A 25,546-nucleotide genomic window follows, 5' to 3' on the forward strand; every position below is an offset into this window, starting at 1 on the left:
AGGAATGGCTGGATGTGAACTGGTGACATACTATGTGTATCCCTGCAGGCTGCTTTCTTTATTGGTCAGACCTGCCTAACAGTGAATGCTAGGCAGTAGATACAGGAGCCATAGCCTTGTGTAATAATGTAACACACGAGATCCGTCTTTTAATTAGACTACAAATCCCACGTGATTCCTGCTGGAGCAATGGTGGGGGCTTCATGGTTAACCTGCAACATTTATTATCCAAAATCCTATAGGGAATACGGGGAGGTGGCTGGAAACAGAGCGAATGCTAAGCAGAAGTAACCTGGCCCGACCTGGTATCTAGTAAGAATAGAAGCACGGCCGACATCCAGGTACTTCTACATAGTAATTCAGTGCAAGAATGAATTATATTTACAGCTATTTCTCCTCTGTATACCCATCATTTATACCACACTAACTTACATAGGCCTTGTGGGCCCCAGTTAGGTGCATTAGTACTGCTGTGGTGCCTTCTAGCCCAAGCCACATGTACTGCGCATGCGCCGAGAATATGATCAGCACTGAGCACAGCAGATCACGGGGCCTGGTAAGGTTAGGTATACGGTAGGTTACCTGACCATGTCGCTCAGAGGTAGGAGGGAGAGGTGGATGGCGGCACAGAACAGGGGGAGGCTTAACTTTTTGAAGCAATAACTACACCCTCATTGCTCCAAAGAGGTCATTTGTAAATTGGCAAAAATAGCAATATCTGCAGCTGAGCCATAAATTCACAAGGGGAAAACGCTGCTCTATTCAGGTGACCCGAATTTATCTATACCTATGCATAGTCCATAGAGAAACTTGTAAAAAACAATCCTGTGCCTGCTATCATAATTCATACGATATCGAAAAAGTCGCACATTGTGGCACAAACCATATTGATTTTCCAGTTTTTATGGCATGATTAGAAAAATTGGTGCAGTTTTGGGGAGAGGGACTGGGCCGGCCACAGACCCTGAGTTACTATTCTTTACCATGTCATATATTGGCACAGATACAGCTCAAGTGAAAAGCCTTAATGATGCACCAATTTTTTTTGGAGAGGAGGCGTGCACCATTTACTACATTTGGTGCATTATATATTGCATTTTAGATTAAGATTGGTCTATGAAATGTCTGAATAAATCACCCCAATTGTGTCTGTCTATATGACATTATGCGGAGCTGGGGCGTTCCATCAGTTCTGTCTCTTCTCCCTATAATTTGTATTCTATAGACTTATTAATATGACAAAGTGTTGACCTGTGGGATCTGATAGCCGGGACCTGCTCTGAGCCCAATATGGGTCCCGTTTGCTCGGGTAAAATATGGCCATGTATGTATTTTCCTTCCTATTGACATGAAGAGGTAATAAAGAACTTTCCAAGTGAGCCCACTAGAGTTTCCATACCATCCACTTACTTCAGGAAGATGCAGAAACGGATCTGCCAAGGTTTACAATCTATTTGTTGCCATTGAAACGTCATTCAAGCGATTTGTTTGATTTCCCGCACCCCCCCTTCTTTATCGGTGACATTAATGGGTAACACCACACAGCGCTGGCAGAGGTGGGCACGCCAGGCTGACATGGCTTTTCTGCTTTAGTTTTTAGGGCACTGCTAAATATATGGGTCCTTGTATTTATAGTGAGGTCTCTTTTTTTCTTAAGTACCGTGTGCGAGCGTCTGATACTGATCTGTGAATTACTTGTTCCTGTGCGTGAATACACTTCAGTAAGCTCTACGTATGTGACATGTTGGTGGACAGCACATAACCTCATTTCCTGGGATGTTTTCTTGATAGATGTTCCTATACATGTGCTTGTGCTTATTGCCTGTTCCATTATTCTGTATTGACGGAGATATTGTTATGATGTCTATGTATTCGGTAATGTACTGCACTTGCTGCACTGTACATTATAAGAATATGACAAGTTGTATTCTAGATACTTGTTATATCATTGCAGTCTTATCTCGGGGGGAGAGATCTGATAAATCCATGACTCCCCGTCTTAGCAGGAAATGCTCAGATTCCTAATACTCCTTCTGGCCATCAGAATAAATGAGTCTTTGGGTTTTTTCACTCTTCTATTTTGAAGGGTTTTTCAAGATTATAAAATATGGCTGCTTTCTTTTTCTCAGGAAGTGACATCATGTCCTTGGTCCCCATGCTACAGCTCAGTCCTGTTGAAATGAGTGGGGCTGAGCTTCAACATGGCTATGTGGCCAATGCTGAGAAGAAAGCAGCCATGGTTTTTTTATTCCTGCATAAACCCTTTAAGTGTTAAAGATGGGCCTAAAAAAGGAAATTGCATTAAAGGGGTTAAATTATTTATAACCTAGGGTCGTAGGGTCTTACCTGAATACATACAGCTTAGCTCCCACCCAAATGAATAGCAGTCCATCTGCAGTACTTGGTTTGGCCACCACACAGAGAACAGCACTGTCTTCTCCCTGTTCCATTCAGCTGATCAGTTGGGGTTCCTGGCACCAGACCCCCAATCTGATATCGATGATCTATTCCTCCCTATACACCTGCACACTGGGCCGAGACAAGCTTGTTGAAATCTGACTGCCCGGGGAAACTCGGTGGCTTAGTGGTCAGCACTGCAACCTTGCAGTGATGGAGTCCAGGGTTCGAATCCTGCCAGGAACAACATCTGTATGTTCTCCCCGTGCTTGTGTGGATTTCCTTCCATATTACAAAGACATACTGATAGGAAAAAAATGTACATTGTCAGTCCTAAAAATGGGGCTCACAATCTACAAAAAAAAAATATCTGACTTCCCAATCCTTCCATCCCCTACCATTGGTATTCAGCCCGTCATACTGATACTGTCCTGCAGCTAGATAAGTAGAATCCTATTCTAGGTTCATGGCTGGGCCCTAGAGGTCATGTATGTGCTGTGTGTACCGCACAATACAGTAGATAATACAGATGCTACATTCTGCCGACTTCTCATGTTGTTTCTGGTTATAAAAATTTCATCAGATGTCCATGTTTTATATGCTGTATTATCAATCATAGTCTCTAAATCTTGAATTATGCAAAACAAGCAAAACATATATCTATTTACAAAAATGTAAGTTATCTATTTTTTTACAAACCTACAACGGTAAGACTGCTGAATGAGTGTCAGCTCTTCAGTGCGTTCCCAGCCTGGACTATGGTTAGTACGAAGCTTCGGCCTATAATATTCCCATTCTTTTGTTTCAGAACAAGAGGAAAACTTTGAGTTCATCATTGTGTCTCTCACTGGCCAAAGTTGGCATTTTGAAGCTACAAGTTATGAAGAAAGGGATGCCTGGGTACAGGCCATAGAGAGCCAAATCCTTGCCAGTCTACAGTCATGTGAAAGTAGCAAGAATAAGGTGAGTAGCCATTGCCCTGGTATGGACTTAAAGGAAAACAGCCACAAATATTATTGGATAGAGATATACTTAGTGCATTCATTAGGGTTGTCCCATAGAGCAGCTATTACCTAGGAGATTAGTGTCTGATATGTGGGAATCCCACCACTAAGACCCCCACCGGTCACTGCAGGGGTCCCATGTCCCTCCCTTTGCGTGCTGTACTCACTAGCTGAAACAATCCCATTGAGGTGACATGCATGGCCGCCACTCCATTTAAACAGCATGACATGGGACCTCGGACACTCTGTGAATAGTGGTAATTGTTGGACACAGGAACACCCTGTTAAAGGGGGTTGTCTGATACCCAGACAAAATGGACACTGGGGACCTATCCACAGTGTAGGTCATCCATATCATATGAGTTGAAGTCCGACACCCGAACCCCGCACCTGCTTCAGCTGCCAGAAGCCATACACAAGATATATGGCGGAAAGCAATTGAATGGAAGCAGAGATACATTTCCCCGAAACCTGACTACAGAGAGCAGGACGCTGTATACAGCAGGTGGAGAGCTGTATACTGTAGTGGTGACGCTGGATACTTGCAGTTCTACTCCCATTTACTTGATTTGGAGCAGAGCTTCTTCTAACTATATACATTGTATACGGCTTCCATCAGCAAGAACAACCGACTGATGCCCGACCAACCTGATACTTATTATGTAATAATAATGGGAACCTGCAGTATTGGTGGGATCATTTTTGAATTGTAAATTTTGGTAGGTTTCTTAACTTTGAAGTGGCCGTAATGTTTTTTGTGCCATCACTATAGTTGCTTATGATCAGTAGAGGTTGCCTGTGCTGAATACCTTTGCTCTGTAGTCTGACCCTTTTTCTTATTCGCTCTTTCAGTCCCGTCTCACCAGCCAAAATGAGGCTTTAGCTCTACAGTCGATTCGCAACCTACCAGGAAACTCGCATTGTGTGGATTGTGATGCACAAAGTAAGTATATATCTCCAGAGACACCAAGATGAACTACCTTTCTGTTCTGCTACAGTATCCACTAGATATACGGTAAATGGGGCTCTTTAACCTCTCACATTCTCCCAGTACGCAGTCATCAGCAACACGAACCTTACTTTTCTGCTTATCCATAGACTGTGGAAGTCAAGTTTCATTTTTGGTCCCTACATCTACGTTTATTATTCCATTGTTCTGTTCCTATAGCAGCAGGTTCACTCTCATGATTGGCACCAACTCCACCATAACGGCACCATGTTAGTCAGGTTTCCATCATGGTGTCCAGTCTTGTACCGGACAGGATAATGCAGCATGCTGCAGTATTTTGTCCAGTTTTTTTAACAGAATATGTAACTGTGAACATTGCAGATGTGAACACAGCTCTAAAGCAGTTTGCACGTGTCTATTTACTTGTGCAAGGGTTCTAGAAATAGTTCAAGCTGTCTGCTCTTCTATGTGTAACCTCGTATAAGTCAATGGAGAGACGTGTGCATGTTTGACTCCAGTTACTTTCAGGAAAAAAGATGTTCCCCTTTTCAGTCCTGTAGGTAAGACCTTTATATGTCAGATATTTATGGCATTTTCTATGGTTAAAGCCATAAATACTGAGAATTTTAGAAATCACTCTATGCCACTTTACTAATATATCTGTCTTGTAGTTTGTCCCAATATTCTGTGCTGTGTATCGCCTCCCCTTTGTTACAGCGCCCCCCGGTCTTCAGTGCAGTTTGGTCTCAACATGGCCACTGCTGGATGGGCATGTGATCAAAGACATGTATAGGCCTTTGGATAGCCCTGTGCTTTACATAGCAGACTAGCACATGTTATTCAGTGGAGGCCACCAATGCTCAGGTCTGGTCACACGCTTCTGCATCAGGACCATTTTGGGCATTTGCAACAGGGAACAATGTAATAAAGGAGAGGCGCTGCACAGCAGGAAACATCTAGGCACTAAATATATATTAGAAATGCCTTATTGTGGTATTTCCAAAGCATTTGTAAAACTAATATTAAAGTCTCAAACCCCATAAAGGGTAAGCCAGCTTTCAGGTCTGAACCCCATATTGTAACTCCCTCTACAAGCCTGTATGTAATGGGCCACTGTCTCATCAAAGTGTAAGAAATACCAAACATATCACTGTATGGTGGCAACAAGGACACAAACCTACAGGGCACAGCTAGACGTCACCCATGAGCCTGTGGTTGAATGGACCCCACAAGGCATCCTCTATATTACAGCTTGTTTTATCTGATAACATTGATCTACTTCAGGGGAAATCTGAGCATTGTCAATCAATGCTCCATGTTTACGTCTGAAACCTCTAAGCCAACGCACATGAGCTTTTTGATATGTGTCATAATAATGTCACCTAAAATGAGATACAGATGGAAAAAAAAGTACAATTGTACACCTGCAACATATGCGATATACATAAAACATTTAGGGTGTATTGATAGAGGAAGGATATATTCATAGAGGGATTTCTGCTTCAGCTATGATTGTAACATTTACTGCATGTATGTTATAGTGTGAATGTGTCATGTGTATTCCTTCATCCTCATCTTCACAGATCCAGACTGGGCCAGCCTGAACCTCGGAGCTCTGATGTGCATAGAATGTTCTGGGATTCATCGCAACCTGGGGACTCATCTTTCCCGCGTCCGATCTTTGGACCTTGACGACTGGCCGCCTGAGTTAATAAAAGTCATGTCTGCCATTGGAAATGAGCTAGCGAACAGTGTGTGGGAAGGAAGCAGTCAAGGCCATGTGAAGCCATGTTCAGAGAGCCCCAGGTCAGTGTCATTACTAATGTGCTGTACTGAGAGAGAAGTGCGGCCAGTTCATTTCATAGAACTTTCCTGGTATTATCACGAATGCTTAACTATTAACATCCGTCTATCTGGATTTTTCATTATGTTATATTTATCAGCTATTCCCTTAAAGCCAGTACCAGTAAAATGTGAGGTTAATAGTATTATCTTAGACAATGGGGATATAATCTGCAACTAGTTAATAGTCAGTTCTTAGAGTGGCGCAAAGATCTGAGTAACTTCCACCTGGGCCAATTTGTGAAAATTCGATGACTCAAACTGGCTCTAGAATAGCAGCTCTTACCCCCAGTATGCAGTGGTTAGTATCTAGCAAAAGTGGTCTAAGGAAGACAACTGGAGAAGCCACAACAGGATCGAAGTGCCCAAGACTGATGGATGCACTTGGGGAATGAAGGCTAACCTGTGTGGTGCAATCCCATAGAAGATCTATTGTTGAAGATAGTTAAAAAGGTTAATTTTCTGGTAGAAATGTGTTAAATCACAGTGTGCATCATAGCTTGCTCTAGGGTGTGTTGTTTTCAGTCATGTGGCCAGAAATGGACCTTGGAAACTTCACCTTGCAACTTACAAATCTTAAGAATATTCAACTAGGTCTGGCCAGAGACCATAGGACGCCTTCAGAAGTCTTGTGGAGTTCATGCTTTGATAGGTCAGAACATTTGGCTACATGCAAGTGTCATGGCTATGGCAGAACAGTGTGTGTATATAAATCTGCATTAAATGAGCTTTTCATTTTCCCATCCACACAATGCAGTAAACAGGATTGTGTCATAATAGTTACAATTGTGTAATGTTTATGCGGTGCTTTTTTCCCTCATCACTTCAACAAAAGTAAAGCAAGTTCTTGAAACCTACTTTTGAATACATATACATACATATACATGAAATATAAGCAGATGGTTATGGTACTCAATTTGCTTCCTTTGAGGCTGAGAACAGTTCTGGGGAAGATCAAGTGCAGGTAATTCAGATTATCTATTGTTGTTCTGTGTATCATTTCAGTAGACGGAGATGTCCCGCTGCAATATCTACCACCACATAAAGAATAGTCGCTATAAGGCTGGATTTACACATGCAGGGGTTTTTTGTCTTTTTTTTTACCCAAGAAAAACAGGAGCGTGGATTTAAATACAGTACACACGAAAAACTGCATGTGTGAAGGGCGCTTGTACTTACCTGTCAATAAAAGGGGAATTAAGAACAGAACAAAAGTGTTTTGGTTGCTTAAAATGAGCATTATAACATATATACATTAACAATATAACATTATACAATATAATAGGAGCTGCTGTATACAGCTCTGCAGTACCAAAAGTTACGGCTGCCTCTGTCCAAACTCCAGCTGGATTATTGTGTGTCTCTACACATGCACCCCTTCCCAAAGTCAGAGCACTTGTACAGACAACTTTGTACATACTGCGGGGTAGATGTAGTACTTAGCAGGTACAGCAGCAGCAGGTAAGATAGAACTGGCTGTAACTGCGCCTCTGCAAGATCCAGGTACAATTAGGCAGAAAGCAAGGGGAGCACTGACACGGGGGAAACTTTTCCATCATACCTTGTGGGCGTGATATTGCGCCCAAATAATTGCCCAAACTGCGTGACTAGCAAGTTATAGTGCCCCCCGCCCGCTCGCCTTGACTAGTTGAGATACATGTGCCTGCACCAAACTGGTTTTAAAAGATTATAATTTTGTTTTTTTGTGATCAGAAAGCTGACTAGGGGATATAAGCGGAAAGTACAGAACATGGTTCAGGAACCTTGAAAACTCCTTTAAATGGCTTTTCTGGAGGGAAGGAGGACCTAAAATGTTGCTTATTTGGGACATTTTAGTGACATATGAAGTCATCTACATATATAGCATTTTATTTATCAGTGCTGTTTGGGGGTCTGTATTTTTTGTTCATACACAACTTGCTATAGTTATGGTATTTCCTTTTTTTACTGCTTTGCTCCAGAACTCCAAAAGTGTCTGGAAAATAACAGCACAGAAGTAAACTATGTAAGAAAACAACAAGGCACTAACTTTGCTTCAATTTCTAAAACGTTTTAATTTTACTTATATTTTAAAATTATGCTAGAAAATTTTTTTTTTTTTTTTTTGAAGGAGGCTAAAAAGCTCAATTATATATAGTAATCCTATATGGATATGCCAATTGTACCTACAGATTGGTTGTTAATGGTCTCGGGGTACATTGGCTGCGAGGAAATTAACAATCCAGCTGCTATTAGTTGTATGTACCAATCCACACCGCGCACACACCATGGTTTCTTTCATGCCTAAAAAGTTAGTTGTAAATTTTACTTCCAGTAGGTGGCAGTAGCGAAATTTGATTATACAATGTACTTTTTAATATCAATTCCTTCTAAAATCTAACATTATGTATTATATTACCGTATGTACACCCGCAGATGTGGACAAGCAACTCTTGGGGTGTTTTTTTTTTTTTATACAGGCGTCTAACATGTTTTACTTGTAGAATCATAATTTTAAAAAAAACATAATTTTTTTCCCACTGCAGTTTTATTTTCACCCATCTGATTGCCCCTTAATGCTTGATATGAAACTAATGGTAACAAATCTCACAGATCTAGGCTATCCACTCTCAGATTTCTAGATGTCTCTCTGGTGACTACTGACCAAAGGTATCGAAAAACTACAATAGTCAGCTCCCCAATCCCTGCTCGCCAAGTCTGTAAGTGTTGCCCGATGTATTAAGTTTACAGTAAAGAAGATGTTATAGTGTGTGAGGCTGCGGCCTCCCTTGTACTGCGGCCTCCTGGTCAGTGACCCTTGTCTTGACCCCAGGCCCAGGGAACATATATAGGGATCAGATGGTCGTGTTCTGTTCACATCCGCTCTTGTCTCTTATAACAGCCCAGTCCAATTGGGCCAAAAATTCTGACCTACTGGCACCGACCCCTGACTTCAGCCTGCTTAGGACTTAGTCTATGGAAGTATAGTAAGTCGTATCGTGGTATAACTACATAGAGATCGATATAGTCACAAAGATACTATATGGAAAATTCCAGTGAGATGTTTTAGTGTGTTTTTGTTTTGAGCAGATTTGCTGCTCCGTTGTCCTTGGCGTGTTATAAGACGCTTATGTGCGTGCGCTCTATTTTGACATGTGGGGAATAAATATACAGCGACATTTTAAAGGCTGTTGCTGTGGATACAAGACATATATAGCTCATGTTTGGGGAGAGAAATGTAGGCGGTGTATGTGACAGGACAATGCTCTTGCTAAACTGACCCATAGACCCATCTGCTCCCCACATGTCACTTCCCCCATTAACAAGCAATTGAATTAATTAAATGCTACTCAGAGCTCGCATAACAAGCTACCGGCAGTGTCCAAATTAGCACTGATAATCAAGGATGATTTCCTTTATTATCCTGCTAAGTGGAGAGCTGGCAGCCCCCCCTCAGTCCTCTGCACGCCTGCCCTCCCCTATTTACTTACCCTGGCTCCTGTCTCTGCCAGCCAGGGTCACCTCACCTCGTTAACTTGCTGTAATCAGGACCTCATGGCTGGCTGTGATCTCCACACTCCGGTCCAAGGGCCAGCTCTCGTCTTGGTGCGGACTTAACCCTTTGCACAGCGATGGGAAGTTTCAGTTCTGAAAACAGAGAGTTGTTAGAGGCCAGTCTTTTAGGAAAGTTATGCTTCTTATGCGGTGTCCCATAATCGGTCACGGTGCCCCCTATCCCCGCTTTCCTTGCCGCCGTCACCTTGTCTTTTCCTCGGTCCCCTCCTGCCACCTCCTCACTTACCTGTCTTTTCTCTCCTCCTGGCACTGTCATTCTCCTCTCCCCCCTCTCGCCCGCGCTGGCTCAGCCTCAAACTGATAGATGGTGAGTGGAGGCCCTGTGGTCTCTCAGCTGAGTAATAGAGGCAGGAATTTCATTTTGCAACTGGCTGATTTAATGATCCGAAGGGTAATTAATAGGCTGATTATCTTAATGTTAAATATGTCCGGCAGCAATTACTCTGACCTCCTGCGTGTCAAGGTCCAGGCCTGGCTCTTCTTTCAATTAAGTTCTCTGGGGCTTAATGATATGAATAAGCTCCCCAGCTCTGACACTGCAGCTGCCCAGACTGTGAGAGGCTGCTGGGCTCGTGGGGAGCTTTTAATCAGAGCGTTCCCCCCTTCCCCCTCCACGGACCATCAAATTTAACAATTAGAACAAGGGCAGTTTAACTTTCTTCTCTGCCAGTTTGCTGGTACCAATCACTCCTCTCATATTGTGGTATCTTGTTCTCTACCCTCCGAATGTCTGCACTCCTTCCCGGCCCCCACAACTTCTCATACATCTCTTACCTGATGAGTTCATTCATCGCTACCTCACTTATTTCCATCTCTTGGGTTTGTTGTGTTTTTTTATTAGTATTATTATTTTGTTCATCCTGTCTCCTATAATTCATGTGAACGGTCTCTTATGACTCCATAAACTGTCTCTGTTTCACAGTCTCTGTCTCTCCTCGAGTTTCTATTTGTCTTTCCTCTCTCTGTCTCCTCTTCTCCAGGGTACGTTCTCGCAGCTCCGAGCTGCCGCGTCTCTCCCGATATTAATTATCTTGTGAGTGCCGCTGTTTTTCCGTTTGACAGGCTTAATTAATTGGCAGCAGCGGCCGAAAATGACAGGGCCACTAATTGCAACTCAAGGTGTATTAGAGTCAGACGGGCTGTGCCGGATCAGCGTGCCCCCGTTGCTGTGCTCAGACTAGGAAGCATTGCCTGTGCCGTGTGTCATGCGTGTTGGCGTGATTGTATGTGATTGTTGCCCGTGTGCTTGTCGCACGGATCTGACATTTTGCTGCCAATAAAGTTTGGACAGCTGGATTGTCTAGGGGCAGCAGATGCTGTGTATGTGTGCGGGGAGGGGGTGCTCATACGGATCCTGTGTTAACCCTTCGATTTGTGACACACAGTCATCTGACTGTGGCGAACGTTTTGGTGAATTTGATACAAATTATTGATGCAATGCGTAAGTGAAAATTTAAGTTCAGCGGAGTTCTGACCGGCATAAATTCTCAATACCACTATTGCTATGTAAGTGTGCAAATCTCTTTATAAAAATTTTCGGACTTTAGTTTGCACATATTTTTCTGCAAAAGTTATTGGAGTCGAAGCTAAAATCAGACTATTGTCTGGTCGGGGCCCAGCATGTGTTCTGTACTGCTCGTGAATGTCAGACAGGCCCGGCCTTAGTAAGCCCCAGAGCCTCTTTACTAGTCAAGTAATACCCGTAATATTCATTGCTCTCCTCACCATAACTCTGTCACTTGTAGGAACCATGCCAAGTCCAACACTGAGCTCAGCTTGTCCCCTTAACAGGCTCCGTAATCGGTCCCCGTCCCTCCTGCAGTTATATGGCAAGCAAAGATCATAGAGCACCAGTACGGCTCCCCGATCACTTGACTTTCCAGCATTTGCCCGCACATTTCGTCAGCCATCTACTTGCGCTTTTTACTTCTCTTTTGTTGTACTAGCCTCCTCAGTCAAGTGTCTCTGTCACGTGGGCACAGTATGCCAGCCTTTCCTCTCAGCAGGAGATTGATTGCAATTTTCACCTTGATTAATTCCAACACAGGGTCCATAATGAGAAATGCCCCTATGTGTGAAATGTGTGTCCTGATGTAAAAGGGCCAGTGCCCAGGAGTATTTAACTTATGTACCAAAATGTCGTATTCTTAAGAGGCATCAGGTTAGTTTAACCGTCAGAAATAGGATTGAAACATGCCAAGCAACACGTCAGCAAGGATATAAAAATGTTATTTCCTTTACAATAGTGTTTTGGGCATTTCTGTGTAAGGGTATGCCCATGTGGGATAGATGTGCTGCAGATTTTCCACCGCAGAGTTTACAGTAGCGGCAAAGTGAATGACATTTTATAATATCTCAGTCACACCCTGCGGAAATTGACATGTGATGTAGGTTTTATGTCTGTGTCATGTCAAACTAAGCTGTAGATTTTCACCACTGGTTCCAGCCTTGCCGTGCATAATGTAAAATCTGCTGCAAATCCACAAGTAAAACATAAAAACCTGGGGATTTTGCTACAAATTCTGCTGCAAATCTGGAGTTACAGGGAGTTTATTGTATGCCACTGTGACGGGTGAGAAACTTTTCGTCTGACCCTGTGTAGATAAATAATCTGGTGATCCATATGGGTGCAATAAATGGGCATCTGTCTCTGTGGCTGAGCAAAAGGGATCACATCGGAGCTGCCAACCACATTGTCCACCATGCCCAGTAAAGATCAGATTGACGTTAATTATCTCCTAACCTTTTTACTTTCGGGATGGCATAATTAGGTCATTTTTCAGATATAGGGCTGACGTGTTTAATGAGAGTGAATATACAGTTCATAAGGTAACAGAATGTATTTGGCTGATCTCAGCACTGGTTTACAATCTGCATACGGGGTTCCTTCTGTCCTCGGACTGCCTGGTTTGGTCAATTTCCCCGGACTTTAAACATATAGTGAGTCTCATAAACAAGCAATGATAGATTGTAAGCTCTTGTGAGTGGGGTTATTTAAGAAGGAATAGCCTTGGAATTATGGAAATCACAGGATCAATAACATATCAATCTATGCAGTATCTAGTATGAGCGCCACACACTGATCTACACACACAGACACACTTTGGTATGCTGTCATTGAAGTTATTGATGGTTGTCTGAGGAATATTCTACCACAATGAATTCACTTGGGTACGCAAATCATCAAGATTGGTGCCTGAAAGCTCCTTTGCAGTTGGTGACCATTGATGTCTCAGAGGTTCTCAATGGGATTCCGGAAACGCTACAGGCCATGGTGGAAAGTTTAGGCCACACAGACTGCGTAAAGCATGAGCATTATTTGGCCTGGAGTTATCCTGTTGAAAAATGGCTCCTAGTACTCTTTGGAGAAATGACTTTACATCTGGTTTCACAACCATATCAATGTAATACCAAGCTGTTAGTGTACCTGTAATAAAGACTGGAGGGGTCTCGCCCATGTACATTATGCCAACCCACACCATAATCCCGGGAGCAGTACCAATGTGACATTCCCTTGTGACAGCCTCTTCATGGCATTGCTGACGTGGTCTTCAGTCCACAAAAGTGGCTTTGACCCGCTGTGAACGAGTGGGATTTTCTACACTTGAAAAAGGGTCTATAACGACCCGAAACGCATTGTGTGCATTGTCCAATAAAAGCATTTCCAGATCATTTCGGGTGAGCGCTGTATGTATGCTGAATCTTCTGAAGAGGCTGGTCCTTACTATCCCTCAGAGGTGGACCTCATCACTGAAGAGGATAGACCTCCATTCCATCTTCTCCGTGTTTCTGTGCACCATGTTGGCCTATGATAGTGGGAGCCATGAGGTCATAGAAACCCCTGCAGCTGGGTGCCTGGCTTGTAGCCCACTGTCATGCAAACCCTTTCTGATGGTTTTTGTTGACACTGTCGTCCACAGCTTGGGATGTGACGTCCAGTTTCACTGGCAGTACAGAATGGATCACTATGCACCATTCTTCCAATTGTACGGAGGTTTCTTCTGTTCACGTCCTGCTTTTATTCCTGTTTGTTGTCGTTCTCCCAACCATTGGGACCATACAAAGTAGAACAGTACTGACATCTCAGCCTAGACACATAGGGACCTGCTGAAGTCATGAAGTAATGTCTCTCAGTTCAAGGATTCTGTCCCTCTCAGTTTCCAAAAGAGGCAACAAACAGGTATCGCACTATCATCCCAAACCTCTTAATCCCATTTTTGAGTTTGGGCAATGCACATACCAACTTTGTGGACCAGGGAATAGCCACATAACCTGACATACTGGACCGGACGTCCCGTTTCATGCAATGGTTGGACAGACAACCGCCTTTTCTCACATGCCCAAATTTACCAGGATTAAGAAAATTCTGGAAAGTCCTGGCAAATTTGGGACAGCTGGCAGCTGTGCGTATAAAGCAGCTGGTATGCTCCTTCATCCATGTAATTTAATGGAGAGCTCTACCATTCACCGACCGCATACAATTACGGCACCAGAAAATGACTTTTTTGTTAGTTGCTTATTTGGAGAGGGCGAAAAAATAGTAAAACTGAAAACATGAGCACAAATAACATGGAAAGCTTAAAGCAATCAAGTGGGCAGTAACAAATTAGTAATGAATAGATGAATCCTATTGTCATGATAAACTATATGGACAGAAGTTTTGGAACGCCTGCACATTACACCTACAGGAGCTTTTATGGCACCGCTTTCTAATTCCATAGCTATTAATATGGAGTTGGTTCTCCCCTGCAGATGAAATGGCGTTCACTCTCCTGAGAAGGCTCTATGCAAGATTTTGTGCTGTGTCTTTGGGAAATTTTGCCCATTCATCCTGAAGAACATTTGTGGGTTCAGACGCTGATGTTGGACTCGCTCGCAGTCTCTGTTCTACTTCACCCCAAAGATGTTCATTGGAGTTGTGGTTAGAGTTCTTTTTTGGGCCAGTCAAGTTCTTCCATAACAATCTCACCCAACTATGCCTTTATGGACTTTGCTATGTACTTGAGGTACAGACAGGCTGGAACGGAGAATGGTCTTACCATAACAGATACCACAGTTGGAAGCATACAGTTGTCCAAATTGGTATTCTGAAATATAAATTTTTCCCTTCGACGGAACTGTGAAACCTAGAAAACGAGGCCATCCCCTTAAAAAACGAGCCCACAGCATTGTCCCTCCTATAGCACAGTGCAGTCCGGTAAGTAACCTGCTCCTGGCTCCCTTACACATAGAGAAGTATAAGGGGTCGTTCACGTGGTGTAAATTTTCCTAGCTGAAAAATTCAACTTCAGGAATCTGAAACTGAATTCTCCACTTGTCCAAAATCTGTATCATATTCCGCACCTGCCAGGGGGTATTTTGTAGCTTCTATTCACTTCAATGGGAGTTATCAGCTAAATCTGCCTGATGCTTATTTGCCCGCTAGCTGAAAAAATTGGCTACAGGAAAAATTACCATGTGACCTCAATGAAGGATGTTTTCAGGTGGAATTTGGAGCTCATTTTAATGCAGAATCCGCCTCAAATTTAGCACCAAATTCCTCCATGTGGACATGCCCTTTTGCACCTTAGGTTTTGGTTATCAAGTCCATTTTTTTTTTTGTCTATGCCGATGATGATAATCTGATTCCCACCAGAGCTTGTGCCTAATCCGTGATGGGGTGCGCACCTTGTGATCCGTAAGTCACATCCTCCAGGGTCATCTGAGCCAGCCCCGTGCAGGCATAGATATCTGGTAGATATTACAACTGAATAAACCTGCCCCGTTTTAAAGTAGTAGTGCAAAGGGTGCAAAACTTTAAAAGTAACAACTTAAGAGCAAACAATCCTGATTTCAAACAGGATTTTTTGTTTTTTGGCTTTTACGCTACTTTTCTGGTGCACAAGTTATTATACAGTCCTATGAAAAAGTTTGGGCACCCCTATTACTCTTAATCATTTTTAGTTCTAAATATTAACAGCCATTTCAGTTTGATATATCTAATAACTGATGGACACAGTAATATTTCAGGATTGAAATGAGGTTTATTGTACTAACAGAAAATGCGCAATATGCATTAAACCAAAATTTGACCGGTGCAAAAGTATGGGCACCTCAACAGAAAAGTGACATTAATATTTAGTAGATCCTCCTTTTGCAAAGATAACAGCCTCTAGTCGCTTCCTGTAGCTTTTAATCAGTTCCTGGATCCTGGATAAAGGTATTTTGGACAAACAATTCAAGTTCAGTTAAGTTAGATGGTCGCCGAGCATGGACAGCCCGCTTCAAATCATCCCACAGATGTTCAATGATATTCAGGTCTGGGGACTGGGATGGCCATTCCAGAACATTGTAATTGTTCCTCTACATGAATGCCTGAGGATTTGGAGCGGTGTTTTGGATCATTGTCTTGCTGAAATATCCATCCCCGGCGTAACTTCAACTTCGTCACTGATTCTTGAACATTATTCTGAAGAATCTGCTGATACTGAGTGGAATCCATGCGACTCTCAACTTTAACAAGATTCCCGATGCCGGCATTGGCCACACAGCCCCAAAGCATGATGGAACCTCCACCAAATTTTACAGTGGGTAGCATGTGTTTTTCTTGGAATGCTGTTTCTTTTTGGACGCCATGCATAACGCCTTTTTTTTATAACCAAACAACTCAATTTTTGTTTCCAAAATGAAGCTGCCTTGTCCAAATGTGCTTTTTCATACCTCAGGCAACTCTATTTGTGGCGTACGTGCAGAAACGGCTTCTTTCTCATCACTCTCCCATACAGCTTCTATTTGTGCAAAGTGCGCTGTATTGTTGACCGATGCACAGTGACACCATCTGCAGCAAGATGATGCTGCAGCTCTTTGGAGGTGGTCTGTGGATTGTCCTTGACTGTTCTCACCATTCTTCTTCTCTGCCTTTCTGATATTTTTCTTGGCCTGCCACTTCTGGGCTTAACAAGAACTGTCCCTGTGGTCTTCCATTTCCTTACTATGTTCCTCACAGTGGAAACTGACAGGTTAAATCTCTGAGACAACTTTTTGTATCCTTCCGCTGAACAACTATGTTGAACAATCTTTGTTTTCAGATCATTTGAGAGTTGTTTTGAGTAGCCCATGATGCCACTCTTCAGAGGAGATTCAAATAGGAGAACAACTTGCAATTGGCCACCTTAAATACCTTTTCTTATGATTGGATACATCTGGCTATGAAGTTCAAAGCTCACTGAGGTTACAAAACCAATTTTGTGCTTCAGTAAGTCAGTAAAAAGTAGTTAGGAGTATTCAAATCAATAAAATGATAAAGGTGCCCATACTTTTGCACCGGTCAAATTTTGGTTGAATGCATATTGCGCATTTTCTGTTAGTACAATAAACCTCATTTCAATCCTGAAATATTACTGTGTCCATCAGTTATTAGATATATCAAACTGAAATGGCTGTTGCAAACACCAAAATATTTAGAACTAAAAATGATTAAGATTAATAGGGGTGCCCAAACTTTTTCATAGGACTGTATCACCCCATAGGTGTCTTAGTGCTCAGTGTCCTGTTACTTTTTTTTCCCTAGTCTTCAATTTTTCAATGATACCAGTCATATCTAGGAGGATTTCCATGTACTGACTTGCTGCAACGATGGCGTCCATTTACATTACCGTGCTGTAAACTCTATAGAATAAGCCATTCCTTCACATATGTCTGTGGGACAAGTAAAAACCATATGTGTAATAGCGCCCATATAGTGTGTATGCCAGCACCACCATGTCTTACTCTATACAGACACAATAATGGTCAGGCGCTTTCTGTATGGTAGTCATATTGGTTGTGTATATAGCAAACTGCTCTAGTCTGTGCACGCAGGTGTCCGCTGTCTGTCTCGCATGCTCACACTACACATAACATGCTGTATACTCTTAGTATATAATAGGTATTACTTCTAACCTCAGTACATCCAAAGACCAAACTGAAATCCAACCAGACGAGCCTCACATGAATTATCTTCCTGGAAAGTGACTCATTAAAACTGGTGTTAAGTGTTTGCATGAATGAAGCAGGGGCCATCTGGTGGTGATTTTATTGTACTGCAGACATTTCCTCCAGCCACTCACTTAAGTGTATTTTGAGAAACTTATATTTTCTATTACATTAGTATTTCTTAATAAAAATACATCGTGTAGGAAAAATGGATTTTTCTATTGTTAGAAATGTGTATGTAGCAGCGTCATGTGTGAGTGAGTGGTCTCAGCTAATATAAGATATATAAGCGTGCAGAGTGTGACTATAGAAAGGCAGTGCAGCTTTTGGCTATGTTCATATCAGTGCTGTGATTGTAGCTACAACACCCAATAGGAGATTATCTACCCTCAGGATAGGTCATCAGTATGTGATCTTTCAGGGATCTGACAACCAAGGCCAGATCATCTGTTCTAGCAGACTGCATGTGTCAGAAGTTACTACTTGGAGCATGTGCAGGACTGTTCCTATTCATGTCATAGGAGAGCGCGGCAGAACCATCCGCTGTATAGCAGTAGTTCCAGTGTAATGCAGCAGTAATATAACTTGTATAGGTGCGGCACGTCACATGCCGCCTGCCCAGTAGCAGCTTTCGGCATACACAGATCATCTTTGTGGGGTCTGGGTCCAGAGCCCAGCAGAATATATATCTATCCTGTGGAGTCCATCAGTACGAAAAATTGATTGGGTGCTAGAAAACCCTTTAACTTATTATGGGGTCCTCCTGATTTTGCAAAGGGGTTTGTTGTCCTGATAGGAGAAACCGTGGAATCCACTATGGTTTCTGATGGAGCCTCATGCACTTACATGGGGCAGAGCTGCTACCAAGTGCTATGGCCCCTTCAGAAATCTGATAAGCGGGGAAGCCAGAAGTCGGACCCCCACCTATCATATTGATGACCTGTTCTAAGAGAAGGTCATCAGTATTGAAGAACTCAATAGCCCCTTTTAGATGGAATTGAATCTCTGTGACCTGCGGATATAGAAAGTGGCCACTAGATGACTTTGTGGTTTCTGTCACACAAGGCCTATAAGATGATCTCCATGATCCCGCTCAGCAGCGCCCTTGTAGTCGTGTGGCTGACTACTCTGTGACTACACAATTAGGTCCCTGGTCCCACAATGGGCTCCTTCTGGTCTATTTACATGTGTCTAATCTTCTACGTAATGTAGGATCTCATATTTAAAGGGTTTTCTACTTCTCTAAGTTCTCTGTATAAGCCGAGCTTTATATAAACCCAGCCTGCTGCTTATTTTGCCTGTGCTGTATAGACCGCCATTCCCCCCCCCCCAACCTTTTGTCCCCATCTCTCGTATGAGGGCTGCAAGTCCAGTGTAGCCGCAATGTCTGACATAATTGGATTCTGCATTCTAATCCATCTGTAAAGTATGCACTGATTAAATTAGCCTAATAGATATTATTTCTTACATGACTGCATAATTTTGTCCTGATTGGTTCTGTGCGTCTCTAACGAGCTGCCCAATTTCCTGCCCGCGTTCCCTCTCCCTCGGTAATGCCACTGAGATTCCTCGCAGCCTCCCTCACTACTGGGGGTGGGAAAAATAAGAAGAAAAATAAAAATCACCCCTTTTTCAATATGGTTTTTGGAGGAGTGCTGATGTGTCTTCCAAAAGTAAGAGCTATCGGGACACAAGGGTATTATTCGTAGTCAGATTTGTGGCTATGTGTTTAAAGATTTAGTAGCCATTATAATAAATGAATGCTTTGCAATTACCATCTGTAATATATTATAACCGGATAGCAAAATCACCAATATATGTATATCAGGAGGAGGAGTGCTGGCATGGATGTAAGCGGTTAGACTGTAGCGAATGCTATAGTGTCAGTGGTCACTTGGCGCCATGTGATGTGTAGGTTTCTCAAGGGCTTCTCTTAACCAGTAATCTTAAGGGGTTTCAAAGATTTTAAAGGTTTCAAAGATTTTCAACACATAGGAATATCCTTAAGAAGGCTATTCTTCTCCTACCTTTAGATGTCTTCTCTGCACCACCGTTCGGTAAAAATCCCGGTTTTCGTCACTATGCAAATGAGTTCTCTCGCAGCACTGGGGGCGGTCCCCAGCACTCAAACAGCACTAGGGGCATCCCCAATGCTGTGAGAGAACTTGCCAGCGCCGCCTCTATCTTCACCTGGAACGGGCTCTTCACGTGTTTTCTTCTGGCACTGGGGGGTCAAACTTCTAAGCCTCGGGCAGAGCCCACTGCGCATGCCTGCAGCTGCAAGAAAAATGGCGCTTACATAGTAAGTAAGCGGCTATTTTCTTGTGGCCTGTCATAGGACGAGAGAAAAGGACTTAAACGGCGGTAGACTGACTGACAGTAGACGGAACCTACTCTGTCTACGTCTGTTCCTAATCAATCTATAACATCCAGGTATGATCCTTTCCTCCATTAGAAAAATAAGAAAAAAAAACGATAGAAGAAAATTTGTGAATGAATGACGGACTCTATTCCATCTGCATCAGTCACTAGAAGTCTGTTGATTTCATCCCATGATGGATGAGAGCAACGGACATTAATGTGGTAGTGTGAACCCAGCACAACAACAATCTAATCCAACCATCTAAGATATTTAGTCAGTTTTGAGCATAGTCTTACAGTATAAATATGGAGGTCTTAGAAAGTCGCAGACATGTAGGTTTCAGTCTAACCTTTAATCCATAAGCCAATGAGCTGCTCAGTGCACCCGACCACATCTGCCAGTGCACCTGTAACATAAAGATTGGCAGGTCCTGCTGTTCAGCCACCACAGGCGTAGAGGAGTGCACTGAGCAATCCTTTACATACGGATTAAAAGTTGAATTTCTCAGCAGCAGGACTGACACAAAGGGAATGTCACTATGTCACTGACTGCCCCCACAACTGCATCCAAGGGCTATAGAAGAGGTTTAGGCTCCTTTAAGACTATTTGAAGACTTGCTTATTTTTCGTACCGCTCCAGCACATCTAATCTTATGTTCGTGAACCTTTCTAACTCTCATTTCTAATTGTAAGATCTAATAATTCACCTCTGTCTTGTTAGCCATACGGCTTATATAGCCGGGTCCGTGTGCTGAAGACGAGACCTGAGCGCGGTGCACGGCTTGTTTTATGTCCTTGCCACTGAGCGTGTTCACGTGTCAGAGGAGCCACGACTATCCTGTAATAAGGCTAATAGATTTGCTTTATTTAATCATCAATGTTTCTGCTGTTCTCTCAGCTCCATAAAACATTCCGCAGGTTGGTAAAACACTGATTTTATTGATCAGGCACCTCTGGGATATTTATGTGCAGAGCCCCTGTTAGTACATAAATCCACAGATACCTCCCACCTTCTGTGTGCAGTGCGAGCGAGCTGCGGACCGCTGCAGGGTAGTCACTGACACATCAATATAACACAGACACTACAGATCATTCTGCTTAGTACAACTGCTCCCAGATACAGTCATGATACTCATTTACTAAATCTTAGATGTACAGTTAATGCCGCATATACTAAATATAAGAAGTGATGTGTACATAGGATGAATGCACAGCACACATATAGGGAGTGTTAATATTATCCTGCTCGCTGTAGCATGTACATCCTCCCACCATGTCTGTCCCTTCTCTGCTTCCTCCATCCTTAGCAACCCAACCCAGTGAAGAAAGCATGCAGCCCCCAGCCAGCTATCTGCTAAAACACTTCCTGTGCCATAGACTGGGCTCTCCCCCTGCCGAGAGAGTTTCCCCCCTTATATTGTCTCCAGCCCCTCTTCCGACAACTCTTCCTCCCAGGTCTCCTTTGCTGAAGCAGGATGGCACTGGGTCCAAATTCCTTGCAGCTAGGACCCCCACCCCCTCACTGCAAATAACCACAGGTGAAATCCGTACCTGCGCTTCTTACACAGTGACTGCTAGTTTATTAGTGTTGCACAGACTTTACTAAACTGCAATGAAAGCCAAGTATCTATCAGTCAATCATCTAGCAAGATACGCAATGTTGAATTTGCAAGATATAGCAGACTTGAGTTTGTCCTTTGGTATTGCTTTTTTACACTTGTGTTTTATCTAATGTCTGAAGGATAAACTCCAACTCCAATCTTGTGTTCTCTCATTTCTAATTGTAAGATGTAATAATTCACCACTTTCTTGTTAGCCTATTACACTACAGACTGGGACTGGACAAAATTTGCCCAGAAGGTGGGGGGGTAAATGGCAGAAAATAATGAAAGACAGAGGAGGGAATTTATTAAGTCTGGCGTTCCGTACACCGGTCGTAATCCATTCCTGCCACTTGCAATATCTGCTCCTATATTAAGAGGCTCCGGTCAGAATTAGAATATCTCCGTTATAATTCTCGTCTCTCTTCTGGGGTGGGGTATAGCACGTTCCTTGGCGTCAGGTGTCTCTCTCCGCTCCTGGTCTCCACCCAACTCTTCCCATTTTTGCAAAGAATGGCCAGCGAGGTGTAGACTGAACAATATGTCGCATATTTGGCAAAAAAGGGGCTGTACATCAAAGATGTGCCATATTAAAACCATCTGTCATAGAAAAATTGCATAGGGGGACTAGTAAAGTGTACCCAGAGAACACATCCTGTAACTCCCCCTACCAATTCACTTTCACCCCTCTGGTGTCTGTTTATGGGGTGGCGGTAGCAGCGATGACATAACGCGGTAGCAGCGATTATGTCACTGTATTAGAGACATAAAGAGACTGTCAGGAGTGTCGGAGCGGTGCTGCGGGATCAGTAACAGAATTCACCATGACATTACTTTATTTTGTTTTTATTTTATTCCATTTCTTCCTCAGTTTGCCAGTTCCTGGAAAAATCCCTTTAAATATGACACCTATGTGTAGGAGAATATTCATCTCTGGGTTTTACTTGGAATAACATGTATAGATCAGATCTAGTGACTTCGATATCAGATTTGTATAGTAATGGTTCTGTTCTGATATATGGGGGAATATTAGGGATTTCATTTTTATGTCTCCACCTCCCTACTAGAATCTTATTACTGAATGTGAATTTGGGAGAACCCTTACATCTTCCCGCAATGTAAAACCTGTTGCTCTAGATTAATGATCATTGTATCCTGGAACACTTCCATATCTATACTGGGGAGACCTAAAGTATGTCTCCTGGAGAGGGCCAGTCATGTAGGACACTTACAGTGTTGGCCAAAAGTATTGGCACCCCTGCAATTCTGCCAGATAATACTCATTTTCTTCCAGAAAATGACTGCAATCACAAATTCTTTGGTATTATTATCGTCATTTAATTTGTCTTCAATGGAAAACCACAAAAAGAATTGTCAAAAAGCCAAATTGGATATAATTCCACACCAAACATAAAAAAGGGGGTGGACAAAAGTATTGGCACTGTTTGAAAAATCATGTGATGCTTCTCTAAGTTGTGTAATTAACAGCACCTGTTACTTACCTGAGGCACCTAACAGGTGGTGGCAATAACTAAATCACACTTGCAGCCAGTTGAAATGGATTAAAGTTGACTCCACCTCTGTCCTGTGTCCTTGTGTGTACCACATTGAGCATGGAGAAAAGAAAGAAGACCAAAGAACTGTCTGAGGACTTGAGAAGCAAAATTGTGAGGACGCATGAGCAATCTCAAGGCTACAAGTCCATCTCCAAAGACCTGAATGGTTCCTGTGTCTACCGTGCGCAGTGTCATCAAGAAGTGTAAAGCCCATGGCACTGTGGCTAACCTCTCTAGATGTAGATGGAAAAGAAAAATTGACGAGAGATTTCAACGCAAGATTGTGCGGATGGTGGATAAAGAACCTCAACTAACATCCAAACAAGTTCACGCTGCCCTGCAGACCGAGGGTACAACAGTGTCACCCCGTACTATCTGTCGGCGTCTGAAAGAAAAGGGACTGTATGGTAGGATACCCAGGAAGACCCCACTTCTTACCCAGAGACATAAAAAAGCCAGGCTGGAGTTTGCCAAAACTTACCTGAGAAAGCCAAAAACGTTTTGGAAGAATGTTCTCTGGTCAGATGAGACAAAAGTAGGAAAAGGCATCAACATAGAGTTTACAGGAAAAAAAAGAGGCCTTCAAAGAAAAGAACACGGTCCCTACAGTCAAACATGGCGGAGGTTCCCTGATGTTTTGGGGTTGCTTTGCTGTCTCTGGCACTGGACTGCTTGACCGTGTGCATGGCATTATGAAGTCTGAAGACTAACAACTAATTGTGCAGCATAATGTAGGGCCCAGTGTGAGAAAGCTGGGTCTCCCTCAGAGGTCAGGGGTCTTCCAGCAGGACAATGACCCAAAACACACTTCAAAAAACACTAGAAAATGGTTTGAGAGAAAGCCCTGGAGACTTGTAAAGTGGCAGCAATGAGTCCAGACCTGAATCCCATAGAACACCTGTGGGGGAGGAGAGATCTCTTGATGGCAGTTTGGAGAAGGCCTCCTTCACATCTCAGGGGGAATCTGGAGCAGTTTGCCAAAGAAGAATGGTCTAAAATTCCAGCAGAGCCTTGTAAGAAACTCATTGCTGGTTACCGGAAGCGGTTGTGCGCAGTTATTTTGTCTAAAGGTTGTGCTACCAAGTATTAGGCTGAGGGTGCCAATACTTTTGTCCGGCCCATTTTTGGAGTTTTGTGTAAAATGATCAATGATTTGACTTTTTTTCATTCTCTTTTGTGTTTTTTCATTGCAAGCAAAATAAATGAAGATATTAATACCAAAGAGTTTGTGCTTGCAATCATTGTCTGGAAGAACACGAGTATTATCTGACAGAATTGCAGGGGTGCCAATACTTTTGGGCAACACTGTACACGGGGTCTTCTATGGATGAGGCTTTCACATTACACTGGGTTTTCTTTCTTTCTTTCTTTCTTTCTTTTTTTTTTGTTGGGGGGGGGGCAGATAAAGTGTAACAAAAGAGTGAATGTATCTGCTGCATACCTGTGCCATTCATTGGTTAATGACCAGCGATTAGCTCCGTATGGAAACCCATTCACCTCTGGCAGGTAAAAGTCCTCAATAACATTCTCCAGGTACTTTGATGGTCTTTATTGGGCTGTCACCCTGTAATAGATCCCCAGCTCCTGTGTGATGTGCTAACAGCCCATTGTGATTCCTTGCCAGGGGAGATGTGGGGTCGCTCCTGGGTCGCTCTGCATGTACAGGAAACCATGTAAAGATAATCCAGATTTACTCTAGAGAAGCTGTTTACACAGAGGGATTAGGAGCGGATTAAAGCTAACCTGACACTAGATTACCTCCAAGAGTGTAAACACTGCCGGGGGCCCTGACTCGGGGGTCTCCCTTCCTTAGGAGAGGTTCACCCCTATAAGGGGATTAAGCTAATAGTTCAGATAGTTAATTGGAAGTTGAAGAGATGACCGCAGCCTCGCCTGGTCCACTGCATTCTGGGAATTGTAGTCCACCAACTCTTGTGTTGGGAACATCTGGATACTGCAGTAAATTGCTATCTGTTACATCACTGATGACTGAGACCTCTGGTGTTGTACAGCGCTGCAGAATATGTTGTTGCTATATAAATAAAGAAGAAACATATACACCATTCAGTATTTTTTTTTTGTATCTTTTCAGTGTAGAATTGGTCTTAAATGACCTTTGATCTGATCTGCAAATTCTGTTTTTATTTTCTACAAAGCAATCCTTTTGCAGGCCATACACATAATATAGCTGCCATCTGACTGATCCTTCAGACAACAGCTATCTCTCCCAGTTACCCCATGAACATGCACCCTCAGCTCATCTGAGCAGTGAATGTCTACTGAATGGGAAAGGGGAGGAATCTACTGCCAACAGCCTGTGTCCCCAAA

General features: G+C 42.9%; 1 protein-coding gene across 8 annotated transcripts in view; it reads left to right on the top strand.

Annotated features, from left to right (window-relative positions):
• Positions 1 to 25,546, top strand: part of AGAP1 (ArfGAP with GTPase domain, ankyrin repeat and PH domain 1) — a 307,085-nt gene that overhangs the window by 274,014 nt on the left and 7,525 nt on the right. For all 8 annotated transcript variants that reach the window (XM_075283916.1, XM_075283915.1, XM_075283917.1 and 5 more), the window contains 3 exons: positions 3,206 to 3,360; positions 4,254 to 4,344; positions 5,934 to 6,156. In XM_075283916.1, coding sequence (XP_075140017.1) covers positions 3,206 to 3,360; positions 4,254 to 4,344; positions 5,934 to 6,156 — 469 coding nt within the window. The remainder of the gene's footprint in view (positions 1 to 3,205; positions 3,361 to 4,253; positions 4,345 to 5,933; positions 6,157 to 25,546) is intronic.

The sequence above is a fragment of the Leptodactylus fuscus genome, chromosome 8, assembly GCF_031893055.1.
Source record: "Leptodactylus fuscus isolate aLepFus1 chromosome 8, aLepFus1.hap2, whole genome shotgun sequence".
Classification (NCBI taxonomy): Eukaryota; Metazoa; Chordata; class Amphibia; order Anura; family Leptodactylidae; genus Leptodactylus; species Leptodactylus fuscus.